At 39.3% G+C, this 15,507-nt stretch overlaps 1 protein-coding gene across 2 annotated transcripts; it reads right to left on the bottom strand.

The window, feature by feature from the left end:
* Positions 1–2,452: 2,452 nt before the first annotated feature.
* On the bottom strand, positions 2,453–6,097 carry LOC121709831 (reticulon-3-B-like). 2 transcript variants are annotated; one of them, XM_042093450.1, is made up of 7 exons: positions 5,635–6,097; positions 4,187–4,463; positions 3,802–3,940; positions 3,176–3,245; positions 3,031–3,077; positions 2,786–2,844; positions 2,453–2,611 (listed from the first exon to the last, which is right to left on the bottom strand). In XM_042093450.1, the coding sequence occupies exons 1-7, from the start codon at positions 5,786–5,788 to the stop codon at positions 2,563–2,565; spliced, it is 795 nt and encodes a 264-aa protein (XP_041949384.1). In that variant the 5' UTR covers positions 5,789–6,097; the 3' UTR covers positions 2,453–2,562. The 2 variants fall into 2 exon arrangements, with proteins under 2 accessions (XP_041949384.1, XP_041949385.1); XM_042093451.1 differs by having other exon boundaries at positions 4,187–4,394.
* Between the last annotated feature and the right edge of the window lie 9,410 nt (positions 6,098–15,507).

Genomic DNA, 15,507 nt, shown 5'->3' with positions numbered 1-15,507 from the left:
CAAACTGGTCAACCAGCAAACCACCTTTAGCTGGTCAGGCTGTTTTGTCTCATGTGAAAGGACTGGCACAGTCAAAGGTCGGTGTCCAATGGACCTTTGACTTTGTGTTAACTCTGGTGTGGGCCTGTTATTTTTGGGCTTAAGGGGCCAAAAAAATGAAGACGAGACGCCACTTCTGCGTCTTCTCTTTTCATCGTCACCGTATAAACGTAGCCTAAGTCTTGAAGTTTTTTTTCTTTTCTTTGTGGGGCACTGGTAGGGAAATTGAGTCCCTCACTCCTTTCTTTGAAAATTACTTTTGGTCATTTAATTTAGTTTCAGGCTCTATTGTGCACTTTTGCTCTGTGGACCTGTATTCGGTAACCCCAAAAGATAATCATTGTCCTCTGCAAACATATCAAGGCTACTCCCACCGAAACTGAGAATCTTGCATTTGACAGTCTTCCGCTCCCAACAGAGAAACAGACATGGCTAGATCTAGCCTGCTGAAACAAAAACAAAATCTTGACTTTAAAGTCATTAAATAGATGTCCATAAGCTGGGCCATTCCCATAATGTTTTATTATTATTATATTTATTTTTTATGTACTTTACGTTCTGTCCTATAGATAGCCCATGTCTTGCTGCTATGCTAATGTGTGATTAAACATTTTATTCATTTTAATACTGTAAGTGTGAGATTTCTGAGTCAACTTTGTTTTGCAAATGGAACCACTGAAACTTAGCCCTGGAGGCAAATGTAATTTGCTGCCGCTAGGGTGCGTCTAGATTTCTAGGCTAACTAAAACTATGACCTCTAACCTTTTCCCCCAAAATGTCACCCTTTAGTACAACTAGGTGTTATGGGGAGTTAAAAATAGGCACTTTGAGTTATTTAATGGAAATTCTCCTCACAAACTTATCCTCCTCGTAAACTGTATAACTATGGTGTTTGTCCATAGCTGACAGAATCACGCCAGCTTTTGTTGGCATAAACCTCATAGGGTATACAAAATGCACATATTTCTACGGTCAGAATTGTAGATTGTTGCGTAGCATTGTAACTGATGCATTAACTCTCTTTGAGACTTAAAAAAAAGTGATGGGCAATTCCATGCAGGGATGGATTACTGCACGGGCCTACCGGCCCCAGGCCCAGGGGCCCAAGGGGTCCATGCCTTTGCATGGAATCATTGCCTCAATATCGACAAATCAGGATGTAGGCTATGAATCTGATTGAATTTAGTATTGGCCATCCCCAAAATGCACCAGAATACAGGAAATCACATCCAACAAATTATTTTTTTTTTCTGGGGGAGGACCCCCAACCCCCACCCCCATATATGCGACAATTAATGGGTGACCTTAATACATCTGGGCCCAGGGGCCCGAAAGTTCATATTCCGTCCATGATTCCATGCAAAACTGTCACGTCCGTAACGCCAACTAAATACCATGGCATTGTGTTGCCGTTATGGATGTAACAGTTTTGCGCGGAATTGCCCTGATTCAGTAATGAATGTAACGATTCTTAGACATAATGCAGTGCAATGGTTCATGACAATGGTACACCGGAACCTAGTTAAAATTGGTACCTCCCATCAGTCGTACAAACAGAGGATGGAAAGGGAAAACTATTCTCTAATCATGGATCTGCCGATCATCTAGGATTAGCATTAATGAAAGCAGTTCTAATATGAAATCTCTGAGAATATAAGCAGCCACTTTCCTGTCCAAAAGTGAAACTGAGAGTGGCAGAAGAGGTGGCCTCAGTGCTTTTCTGAAATATTACATTAAATGAACTTATTTCTATACTCAGTTCATTCATTTGTTGCTGCTCTGTTATACTACATATGGTCATTTCTTTCTTCTTACCTAACTTGTAATGACACATTCTTCCTGTACTTTTTATTAATCTGGATTCCAACAGGCATAGTGTTGCACAGGATTTCACTAACAAGCCCCTTAGCTGTTGTAAAATCACTGGAACCTACTGCCTCTCGGGGCTTATTGCTTAAATTTAGAAGTAGTGCACTGCTTCTATTTTGTGATGTCATGTAGGCCTCTATATTGTGTTATGTTCCCTTAATTAAAAATGGTTGATAATTCATATTGCCAAATTCATACAATCTCCCCATAGCTGTAGCCTATACTAAGCCTTAATACAAAGCACGAGGAAAATAACCATTTCCAATAACCAATAGACCATTCGTACTTTTCCAGCATTCCCACCACCAGTGCTCATGCTTTTACATACTAAATATGATTATTACCATGATGAACACAGAAGTAAATGTGGAAAGATGGATGTATCTGCCTGAAACTGGTATCATAATCCAGAAATACCTTGTAAAATGAAAGTGTGTCTTTACAATACATAGACTTAAAGTGCCACATTTATTTAACCCAAAGAGTAATGATTCAAAAGGTTTATCAAATATGTGGTTTAAATAAAACATTACAACAGCCTTGGCAATATTTGCAGTAGCGGTGTTTATAAAACATTTTGGTCCTATCAAAGTCAGGCTAAAAATGCCGTTTGGATCTGGCAGAGAACACTGGTCTTTGGGATGCAATAGCAGATCACTCTGCTTTACTGCGTTTCACAGCTCCCGGGAGTTTATCTTGCAACCTAGACACAAGGGGGAAGTATCAGAGTGAATATCTCAGTTCATACTGATAAGCCACTGTATTTTCCTATAAAAACCTTACAATTTATGTTAGAATTCAATTTTCAAATATTCAACTGATGATAAGATGTTGAATTAGATTAGTCAAAAGTAAAAGTAAAGTAAAAAAGACTTACTTTGCCAGCTTGCTTTGAATTTGAGAGCGAACAAGTTCAATGTAACGATCAATTTGTGTCTAGAAAAAGAAATAGAAATGAGACAACCAACAGTTATGTTCTAAATACATGTTATATTTTTAGTACATTCAGTATTTGATATGCATATGTGTATAAGTATGTAATATAAACTGAAATATCCATACAGTGAGTTAAACAATACTATGATGACTTAACATTGCAGTAATATTCACACAAACACTTACTTTATTTTTCTCGTACACTAGAGGTGTGCTAAAGAAAATGATGTCCGCTGTTGAAACAGTAGCAAATGAAATTAATTTGTATGAACATTAACATGTACAGTAAATGTCAAAAAATTAGCGTCGCCTATACCATTTCTCATCTTACCTAGAATTAAGATAGTGATACCATTGAAGACAGCTCCCACAAACGTCAACAGCCACATCACACCAGCCAACTGAAAGTGCAGCGTTAAAATTAAATGTTCAAATTTGTACTGTTTTTAAGAGGTATGTGTTTGATCTGTGGGCTGTAAGCTAATTCCTTCTTAAATGTATCTAGTGAGTTGGTTGCATGCCACCCTCACATTCTTCTTTCTGAGGCATGATCAGCTTTCCTGAGTATATAACATATGAACCTGGGAAATACAGCCAAACCTACACATAGATGGTGAATGAATTCACAATTAAATAATTCACAATGGCACGACCCACATAACAAAACTAATCACTGAACTTGTGCAATATCCATAGCTCCCTGAATCTCATTCTTTTAATCAGCCAAGCATCTGTGCCCCCCAACACGTCTTAATCACAAGATGGCCTCTCTGATTATTATATTCCGGTGGTGGTGGTGGTGGTGTGTGTGTGTGTGTGTGTGTGTGTTTGTGTGTTGAGTGAACCCTTAGGTTTATTGTGTCTTGACTTTGTAAACTATTCAAATGAGAAGCATCTCTTTTCATTCCTTCAGAGGATTTAAGATAGAACACAACAGTATAGTGAAGAGAAACTCACTTTTAGTGAATCCACCACATCCTCCACCAGGAGCAATCTCCTAGCCTCTAAAATGCCTCGGTTAATATGGGTCAAGGCATAGTCCACATGCCTCCGGAACTTCTGTGGTGAAATACTGATGTCTCTTGCCATCAGATTTCTGTGAACAGAATACAGAGCTACATATTAACAATAGGTACACAAACATAGAACCACATACTTTGTGGACCACACAGGTATATTACAGACCTCAAGTTGATTATCAGTCTTCAATGTTATCCCAATCTGATTTAGATTTGTTTGTGTTTACCAATAAGACCACTGCTATCACCTAATAGAGTACAGAGTTCTCAAGTCTCACACCATCTCTTCTTTGGGAACCCTGATGATCCTCCTCCTCACTTACTTGAATGGGTGTCCTTCATCAGATTTCTGTATGGCCTGTATGACCGACTTGTACACGCGGAATGTGATTGTGACACAGAGCACAGCCAGGAGCACATAGGACACGACGGTGATGGCACTGCACGTGGCCAGGGCAAAAAGCACCAGCAGAGAGCTGCTGAACACTGTGGCCGACTTCTTGGGCTCACGCCAGTAAACCAGCTCCTGCACTGCAGAGAGAGATGGAGGTTGAATGGGAAAAGAGAGGGACGCTAGCTCCTCCACAGAGTCCAGTCCATCTGCGGAGACAAGATCAGGCCATGTGTTACTTCAATAAGCTTACATATTCAAGTCCATTTTTTTTATATATAGTGCCAAAACAATGTATCATCATTTCAAGGTGCATAACAGAGAACACCCAAGAGTAATTGGGGGAAGGCAAAACTCCCTTGATACAAGAAGAAACCTTGAGCAGAACCTTAACTCATGGTGTGATGGAGGAGGGTATATATATTTCCTGAGTAAGTGATGTCTCCACTGGTTGTATGTAGCTTCTCTATAAGATTACTGGAGAAATCCAAATATTTGTTAATGTATTTTATGAATATAAAAAATCATATTACACTTAACAGGATATGTTGGTTCAGATCAGTGGGTAACCAGTATGCAGTTTTAAGACTCTGAGCCCACAGTTTGTGGCCCTTACATTGTTGAAACTGACCCTTCAAATTAAGTGGGTCTCTGCAATCATGTGTCCTACTGATGCACTAGTAAAAGCAGTGGCCATGGTAAAAAAAAATGGCAATTTTGGTGACTTGCTCAGAGTCCTGCATGTGAGAGCTAGCCTATGTAAGGATTATCCTTGTTACAAAGTACAGGTCAAAGATTTATACACACAACCAACACAACAAAGACATTGGAATGAAAGTCATGTGCTAGGCCTTAAAATTATGGAGAAACTGGGTCAGTTTGAAACAAAGAGTGACACGTTAAGCTCTCCAATCATTTGGAGAGCTCCTTTTCCAACCAGCTCTGTAGTAATATTTTTTGAATTACACAAGACACAAAAGCATATGCATTTTACTTAAGATTAAAGTATTATCATAACAAGTAAGTATCATAGTCATATAATTTAATCATTCACAAAAAATGTTCCAGTTTATAATGCAAATGTTTAATGACAAGCTTTCATGGAGGTATTGTATCATGTCATTATGTCAATTGGAACCTTAGGGGCCTGCATAAACAAGTCAATGATGTATTTTCACAAACAGAATATCAGAAATACAGATATGTCATTGACTTCAGAGACTTCTGTTGTGTTCCATGACTGTTGAGATTGGATAGAGGATTAAGTATGTTCTATTCTTTGGTAAAGAGTTTCAGACTTGTCACAATTACAACTGAACTGTTACCTAGGCATCAAGTGTAAAACAGAATTATTACAAGAATAGTGACTTTAAAACTTACCTGTTAAAGAATCTTGGAGTGACGCGATTAAATTTAGCCCTGATGATGTGTTCTGAGCAAACGGAGCCGTCGCCTCTGCCATTTTGTCACTGCTGCAGCAACACAGCTGAGTGTCACTTCTCTGGATTTTCAGGTGGGTATGACGTGCCACCATGCGCACCAGGTCTGAACCTCACATATTCCCTAAAAATTACTTGAAGCATTCAGTGGAGGCGTGTCTTAATAGTTCCTAGGGGCCGGGCATTTGGTGTGAAAGATTACACATAGTGTGTGTGCTGTCAAAAGAATGTATGCATTTTTGAAATTCTTTATTTTTTATTCCCTTGTGTAGTTAAGGTGTTAACACTGCTTTCCTTTGGTTTTCTGTATTTCTTTTTTTTTGTAATTCACATTTTTTTATTTTCAAACATAGTGCAAAATAACAGTTACACTCTAGGTATTTAAACCAATACTGTAATACATGATATCACATCCTTACACACTACATTATCACACAACAACAACAACAACAAAAACAAACAAACAAAAAAACATACACAACATAGCCGCACAGCAGGTTCTCTCTCTTCCCCCTCTCCCCCAACACACACCATAATACACAATATCACACATTATCATATACATCAATTATTATCACAACTTATTTTCTACTGATCCCCATCTTTAATATATGTCAGGAAACTACCCCACATAGCAGAGAACTTTGACACTGAGTCTCTCACTTTAGCAAGCATTAGTTCGTAAGAGGCAGTACTTGCCATGAGCTCAATCCAGTCCTTGTAAGAAGGTGCATTTATACTTTTCCATTTCCTTAGAATAACCTTAGCTGCATTAAGGAAGCCTGCAAGAGCTAGCCCAAACTGTGCCTTTGTGAGTCCAGTTGTTAGCACTGTTTGATCACCAAGCAGGCATAGCCTAGATGAACTTGGCAAGGGCTGCTCCAGCCACTCCTCCATAGCTCCAATCACTTGAGCCCAAAAAGGGGAGATCAGTGGACAGTCCCACATGAGATGTAGAAAAGTACCCACATAGTTCTTACATTTCCAGCATTTGTCGCTTTTAATTAAACCAAGTTTCTTAAGTCTAACAGGTGTCGAGTAGTATTTATGATTTATTTTGTAATGTATAAATTTTGTCTTAATATCTCTCACTGGCCAACCCATGTTATGCACAATATTATCCCAAACCTCTTGTTCCAACTCAAGACCTTAGTCCTTCTGCCATAATAACCTCAGATTCTCACTTTTACCATAAAGAGCATTAGCAGCCATTTTATAAAAAAACAGAGTCAAGTCAAGTCAAGTCAAGTTTATTTATATAGCACATTTCATACACAGAGGTCATTCAATGTGCTTTACATAAACAAAACCAAACGATAATAACAAATAAAAGCATAGAAGGGCAATATAGTCAAAGAATAGTTAAAAGGTAAAGATCATAATAAAAAGAAAACATAAAACACAAGGTAAAATCATTTAAAAATAAAGAATAATTAGTAAGCAAAAACAAATGCAAAAGTAGTAAAAAAAGTAATAAAAGACAAAGTAGAATAATTATCGAGGCAGATTCAGAATTTGTAACTCGGCACAGTTAGCAGAAAGCGTCTGAGAACAGTTTGGTCTTAAGTCTAGATTTAAAACTGGCTACAGTTGGGGCCTTTTTAATGTCATCCGAAAGTTGGTTCCACAGCTGAGCCGCATAGCAGCTAAAAGCTGCTTCACCATGTTTAGTTCTAACTGTAGGTTTTACTAGCAGGTTTTTCACCTGGGACCTGAGAGGACGAGAAGGTGTGTACTGCTGAAGCATGTCTGACAAGTATTTAGGTCCTGCTCCATTTACTGATTTATAAACAAGCAATAGTGCTTTAAAGTCAATTCTGTGACTTACTGGAAGCCAGTGCAAGGACTTAAGAATTGAAAGTTAGAGTCCTAGCTGCTGCATTTTGTATCACCTGAAGCTGTTTAATAGTCTTTTTAGGAAGGCCTGTGAACAGTCCATTGCAGTAATCAACCCTGCTGGAGATAAATGCATGAATGAGTTTTTCTAAGTCATGTTTTGACATCAGCCCTCTGAGTTTGACAATATTTTTGAGGTGGTAAAAAGCTGATTTAGTTATCGCTTTCATGTGGCTGTTGAAATTTAGATCACTGTCAATTAATACACCAAGGTTTTTAACAGTATCCTTTGCCTTCAACCCTTTTGTGTCAAGGAGAGTGGCAACCCTAAGTCTTTCCTCATTTTTACCAAATATAATTACTTCAGTTTTTTCTTTGTTCAGCTGAAGAAAATGTTGAGACATCCAGGTGTTGATTTGTTCTATACACTGACACATAGATTCAAGAGGACCATAGTTGTTTGGTGATAGAGCTAAGTAAATTTGTGTGTCATCTGCATAGCTATGATATGAAATCAAATTATTTTGAATGATTTGTCCAAGTGGGAGCATATAGAGGTTGAATAATAGTGGCCCCAAGATCGACCCCTGGGGAACACCACAGGTCAAGGACGTTGGTGTTGAGGTACAGTTTCCGATGGCAACAAAGAAGCTCCTTTCTTGTAGATATGATTTTAGCCAGCTGATAACTATGCCTGTAAATCCAACCCAGTGTTCTAGTCTGTGTAGTAAAATATTGTGATCAACAGTGTCAAATGCTGCACTAAGGTCCAGTAGCACTAGGACTGATGTTTTACCTGAATCTGTGTTGAGGCGTATGTCATTGGAAACTTTAATGAGAGCTGTTTCAGTGCTGTGATTTGCCCGAAAACCAGACTGAAAGTAATCAAAATACCCATTTGATGTTAGGAAGGTGGTTAATTGATTAAAGACTACTTTTTCAATAATTTTGCCAATAAAAGGTAGATTGGATATGGGCCTGTAATTGTTTAGCATGGAGGCATCCAGGTTATTCTTCTTGAGAAGTGGCTTTACAACAGCTGTTTTCAGTGACTTAGGAAAAGTGCCAGACAGCAATGATACATTTACAATTTGAAGGACATCCGCCGCTATGAGGTGAAAAACAGTTTTGAAGAAATTGGTAGGCAGAGTGTCTAAGACACATGTGGAAGGGCTGAGATTCTGTACCGTTTTTTCAAGTGTTTCGTAGTCTATCAAGCTGAACTCTGACATCAAGTTTAGTTTCCCTCTGTTTGTTGCTGGAAGTTCAGGTTGTTGAATTTGTAATTGAGCAGATATGTTGAGTCTGATTTTGTCAATTTTACCTTTAAAAAAAAGATGAAAACTCATTGCATTTATTAGTTGAGAGAAGTTCAGGCGCTAATTGTGAGGGGGGATTTGTTAACTTATCAACAGTTGAAAATAGAATACGAGTGTTATTTGAACTTCTATTGATAATGTTAGAAAAGAAAGACTGTCTTGCTTTGCATATTTCAGAGTTATATGTGCGGAGCATCTCTTTATGGATTTCATAGTGGATCTGAAGTTTGTATTTACGCCATTTTCTTTCAGTCTTCCTACACTCTCTTTTTAGAAGTTTAACTGCTGGATTTTGCCTCCATGGTGCTTTCTGTTTGTCCTTAACTTTCTTGAATTGTAATGGAGCAATGTCATCCATAATGTTTGCCATTTTTGCATTAAAGTGATCAAATAAGTCTTCAGAGTCTGACAGTTGACTTGACTTTAGTGAAAGTGCTTGCTCAAAGAGAGCACTTGTCTGATCATTTATGATTCTCCTTTTTACCATCATAGCTGTGTTTTCAGTGTGTGGGGACATAGACACATCAAAGAACACGCAAAAATGATCAGATAAGGCCAGGTCTTTAACAGCTGTAGAGACATCGAGACCCTTTGTGATAACAAGGTCGAGGGTATGGCCGAGAGAGTGTGTTGGCCCCTGTACATGCTGTGTTAGGGAGAAAGTATCGATTAGTGCAATGAATTCCTTGGCATAATTGTTTTCAGGATTATCCACATGCAAGTTTAGATCCCCTGATATAATAAGACAGTCATACTCTATGCAAACAACTGATAGCAGTTCACCTAGCTCTTCAAGAAAAACTTTAGCTGAATGTTTTGGAGGCCTGTAAATTGTCAGTAATAAAATCTGAGGAGAAGACTTAATGCATGCACACAGATATTCAAATGAAGTAAAGTCACCGAATGACGACTGATTGCACTGAAAAGACGTCTTGAAAATTGTGGCTATCCCCCCACCTCTTTTATTTGCTCTGGTAGCACTCAAAAAACTGAAGTTTGGGGGAGCTGATTCGATGAGAGTAGCAGCACTGTTTGCTTGATCTAACCATGTCTCAGTTAAAAGTAAAAAATCAAGGTTGTGTGTGCAAATTAGATCATGAATTAAGAATGATTTGTTTGAAAGAGATCTGATATTTAGGAGTGCTAGTTTTGTTAGTTTAAGTGTTGGGGAAATATGATCCATGGGGGAAATCTGAGGTTGATGTGGTACGGGTAGGAGATTGGACTGGTTTACCCTATAAGCTCGATGCATTTGTGTTCTATTTCTTGTCAATACAGGAATAGAGAATGTCATGGGCTTACTGGATCCCGGCATGTTCTCAAAACTACTGTCAGTACCATTTATATTGCAGGGACCCTGAGAATATCATGCAATACAGTCATCATATAATTGTCCCCTGCTGCTGCCATCTGAATTTTCCACTGCACATTCCATGCTATATGCCGGCTGAGAAAATGAACTAAGAGGTTGCTGCTGCTTAAGAGATCCTTCTAAACGGGGAGGGGGAGGGCGAGGGGGTGGAGGTGCCCTTCGCTTCTTTGGTGCTAATGATCTTGGGCTAGTAAAACTCTGCATGGCTACTGGTAGCAGTCTCTCCATTCTTGCAGGGAACATCATGTGCTTGGGTGGGGATGGTGATGGGTATTCAGGGGATCCTGTGGAGTTTGAGTGGGTGGTGGGATGAAGGGGTGGGGATGGGGATGAGAGATTAGGGGGGTTTGTGTGGCCTGGGGAGTTTGATTGGGTGGGGACGTGATTGGGTGTGGGTGGTGATGGGAAATCAAGGAGGTTGGGGTTGAAAATTGATCCAGAGTCTCCATCTGCCTGCTGAGGTTCTGGGAAGTTTGTTGCAGATGCTCCGCTTTCAGCATGTATTCCAGTAGTGTATTCCATGTTGTTGTGTCTTTGTGGTGACAAGGAGACGACGGAGGTGGGGAGGGGTATTGGTACTGGTGTTACAACATGACCCTTCCTTTCTGATATCCTCTCAGCAGCTTTGATAGGTGCTATCTCCTCATGCTCATCACATCCATTTGTTTGCTGAGATTCCAGGGAGTTTGGATGACTGCACCATCTTAGGGAGCTTCAAGAAACTAATAGTGGGGATAATGGGTCCCCCTGCCTTGTGCCTCTTCCTAAATTAAAGAAAGGGGACATGATGCCATTTGTAAGAACAGCTGCCCGCGGTGCTGAATACAAAACCTTTACCCATTTGATAAATCCTTTCCCAAAGCCAAAGGCCTCTAGTGTATGTATCAAATATCCCCACTCAAATTCCTTCATTGCATCAAGAGAAAAAGCAGCAACAGGCAAATTTTTCTCACAGTTTAACCACATAATATGCAATAGGCGCCTAAGGTTGTCTGCAGAAGATCTACCTTTAATGAATCCAACCTGGTCCTCATTGATGACTCTTGGTAAGACTTTCTCCAGTCTCATTGCCAGTATCTTAGACAAAATTTTACAATCCACGTTCTCTAAGCTAATTGGCCTATAACTACTTGGTTCATATGGGTCCTTATCTTTTTTGAGTAGTATAGTTATTACTGCATCATTGAAAGTAGGAGGGAGTAGCCCCTCCTCCAGTGCTTCTGTGTAAACCTTTGTTAAAATGGGTGCCAGCAAGTCAATGTTGATCTTATAATATTCAGCTGGAAAGACCAGGTGACTGGTCTTTCCAGCTGAATCAAGACCAGGTGACTTTCCAGATTTCATTGACAGAATTGCGGCTCTAACCTCTGATTCATCTATAGGTGCATCCATCATATCTACTTGTGTTTGAGACACAACAGGGATCTCTATATTTGAAAAAAATTCTGCATACCTATCCTTATCAACAGGCATTTCTGATCTGTAGAAATTGAACTGTAGAAATTCTTAAATATGCCATTAATTTCTGTATTGTCTGTTACCACCTCCCCTCTGTCATTATTGATGGCTGGGATTAAGAGACTAGCATCCTTTCTCTTCAATTGTGAGGCCAACAGTTTACCAGCTTTCTCGCCGCTCTCATAAAAACTGGACTTCAACCTGAAAAGGGCGTATTCTGCTTTTTTATTATAAATCTCATTGAGCTGATATTTCAGGTTACATATTTCTTTAAACCCATGCTCACTATAACATTGTGACAACATGGTTTCCTTATTTTTGATCTGAGATTCTAAATCCTTCATCTTCAAATAAGACACTCTTTTTAAATAACTTGACTGTGAGATGAAATAGCCCCTCATATACGCTTTTGAAGCTTCCCATACACTTGAAAGCTTCTCTGTTGACCCCACATTCTGATCAAAAAAAATCTTAAGGTGAATGCCCATAGATGCCTTAAGTGTGGGGTCCTGGATAACGGACGTATTTAGTCTCCATCTGCTTCCGGTTGGCTTACTTGATTGAAATTGTACGATCAACTCTACTGGAGCATGGTCAGACAAAGCTATGGCTCCAATCTTACAATCAGCTACAACATCAGTAATTTTTCTTGAAACTAAAAAATAGTCTATCCTTGAGTATGATTTATGCATGTGTGAAAAAAAAGTATATTCTTTTTCTCTATATTGACCACCCTCCATATATCTATCAGACCATGGTCTTTCATCATCAGTTGTATAGCTAATCTATCTCTTGGCACAGATTTATATGTAGTTCGATCTAAATGGGCATCTTGTATTTGATTGAAGTCACCTGCCATCACTATCTGAGCCTCTTCAAGTTCCCCAATACTCTTATTAACTATATGAAAAAAGTCACTATCATCTTTGTTTGGAGCATAGATTACAAATATTAATTTTCACTCCATCAATGGCAGCATGAATACAAATCATCCTACCCTCATCATCTTTCTTCTGATTAAGCAGGACTAAGTTTAATTTTTTGTGCACCAGTATTGCCACTCCATTCTTCTTACTACTGTATGAGCTATGAAATACCTGCCCTATACCCAATCACGGTTTGATCAATTTAGCCATTAGGTAATGCTTCTATCATTTGAATGTGTGCCCATAGAAGAGGAGAACACCCATCTACAGCCTTCACTGTGCAAGCTACAAAACACCTAATCCTAATAAACACAACAAAACAATCATGAACACTCAGAACAAACCCTGAGACCCCCCACCCAGGTTCCCCCAAACTTCTTTTAACAAAAAAGAAGAAATATCCACACCCACACATGGTCCGTAAGGCGCAAAAACCAGATGCCTCCAAACTCCACCCCACCCCCCTTACTTAATACTTGTTACCCCTGATTTACACATTTGCAAATACCACCACCCTTAGTAGGCCTAATTCAATTTTGTCCCAACATTTCTAATGACAGGCTATCCCATGCTGTTATTATAGCTATATAAACAGGAGCATAAAATCAAATGAAAACAAGCTAAATGAAAACCACATTGGACCTGTAAGCCTATCAAATAGGCTACTCACAGTATTTTCTTATGCAGCCAGCTGTCTTGTGCAACATTTACCAATTTGCTTGCTTTAGTCCAAATAATGAACTCCAAATAAAATCCAAGGCCCAAAGTAGGACCACACCCAAAACAGTTTAAAATGCTCCTCAATCCTCGGAACCATGCAGCCCAGCTCCAATAGAAAACATAATCCAAAAGTTATCTTCACGCCAGCATTCTTCCTAGTTCTACTCAGCGTCGTCCACAGGTGATCGCACTCTCGCTTCACTCAACAGCTCCAATAGAGCATCACAGTCCCGCCCCTCCTCCGAGAGAGCTTAGTTTCCGGAAGTAAATTTCCCATTCATTTCTCCCATTGACGTTTTGGAAAAATCCGTATCTAAAGAGTTTTAGAGCATGTCTTAGGCTAATCAGCTACGGAGTAACTCATAAGCATACAACATATCATTTCGAGTGAAAAAACGAAGAGAAAGTCCAAAAAAAGTCAAAGGTACAAGACTGTGTACATATTTTCATTTCCGAGCGAAGGAACTACTCATCCCATAAACCACCGCGCCTCACTGAATAATATATAAGCAATGCACGAACCAGCGCGAAATCATTTCCAACCGGCGACAGCACGCGAACCCTGTCCTTCAAACAGTGATTTTTATATAGTGAATGTGCAGTTAATAGCAGTTATTTCAGGAGTAATCGTGCAAATAATCGTGTTTTGGTATTGAATGTTATATTTACCATCGTGTATTTTATATTGTGTGTGTGTGTGTGTGTGAAAGCGGTTAACGTTAGCAACATTGTGCAGTGCTTCGTATATGACTGCCGACCGGTGCATGGTCTGCTCTTGGACCACCATATTCAGTTTGCTGTGAATTATTACGCACAATGTTCATTAAATGTACGAAGAAGTATTTCTAGGTTAATGATTGATGATATGACTCGTACAGTATGAAGGCGGGTTGCCACCTGTCCAGGATTTTCCTGATTGTCCAGGATTTTCATGGTCTGTCCAGGAAAATAAAAATAAAAATCCTGGACACTGAATGTCCCGGATTTTTGTACATGATGCGCAAAATGTGTATTTCAGTTTAATTGAAGCGTGCCTACGTCCATAAACGTATGCACAGCCTTATTGGCTCTACAAAAATGACGTAGCATAACATGGGTGGTGGTGGGGGCACGCACCGTGGAGGTTCATTAGAAATGGTAAGGTGGAGACGGAGAGTGTGTGGGACAAGGAGAGACAGAGAAAGGAAAGTTTATTCCACATAAGCAAAAAAGCAGAACCTAATTATGCATTCCCCCTTTTTTCTCAATACTGCCCCCAGGTGTCCACAACTAAAAACTGTTGAAAATATAACAAAATAATAAAGGTCCCACGATCCCACGTGACTCGGTTTTCTGTATTTCTAAACTATTTCAATTCAAATAGTAGTAGTAGTATGCATAAATAATGTGTCCAGGGACCACAAGCCAAAGAGGCCCCTCAAATTCTCTCAGCCTCTTTGTATTAGTCATCAAACAACAGGAGGGCTGGGTTGAGACCTATGGTTGAGACTCAAATCCTGATTTTCAGCTTCTCTTCTGACTTGGGCCTAGTCCACACGTACCAAACCGATCTTTTTTTCCTCCGTCTTCCCTGGAACCGTATCAAGAATATTTGCGTCCAAGCGGATCCATCTCAACACGACTCAACACATTACTTTTTACCCCAGGCCTATAGGTGGCACTGTTTCTTTACAGAAATTGACCAAAACTTGCGCTTTACAAACAGACAGAATAGGCTACGACGAAATGGCTAGTGGAAGGAAACCAGAATTGTTTGTGTGGACTGATGGTGAACTGTCAACTGTAAAACTAATACACTTTATTTTACGGTTTGTGAAGGGTGCAGTCCCGTCCTTTATTTGGCTAACGCAGGTAGGCCTACTAATCACCTTTACTTTCTTTGGTTGTAGGATAGTCTGTGATTCACATTAGTTTTGGCATTTATAATATTGCTATAAAACCTTCGTTAATAACACAGGGCTCTTAAGTTTTGAGGACAGGCAAGAGTGACATTCCCCATCGACAATAAATGAAAAACATAAAAACAGGTATGTGTGTGTGTTTCACACCAAATAAAAATATTTCCTCTCATAACTTGTTTAAACCTGGCAAACTAGGCACCAGGGTTAAGAAAGCCATTGCCAACACCATTGGATTTTTATATCAAAATGTCAAAAGGCCATGGCTTGACATTTTGATATAAA

This window comes from Alosa sapidissima, chromosome 5 (assembly GCF_018492685.1).
Source record: "Alosa sapidissima isolate fAloSap1 chromosome 5, fAloSap1.pri, whole genome shotgun sequence".
Classification (NCBI taxonomy): domain Eukaryota; kingdom Metazoa; phylum Chordata; class Actinopteri; order Clupeiformes; family Clupeidae; genus Alosa; species Alosa sapidissima.
Note: the sequence above shows the minus strand (reverse complement) of the source record. Positions and strands in the feature narration are given on the sequence as shown.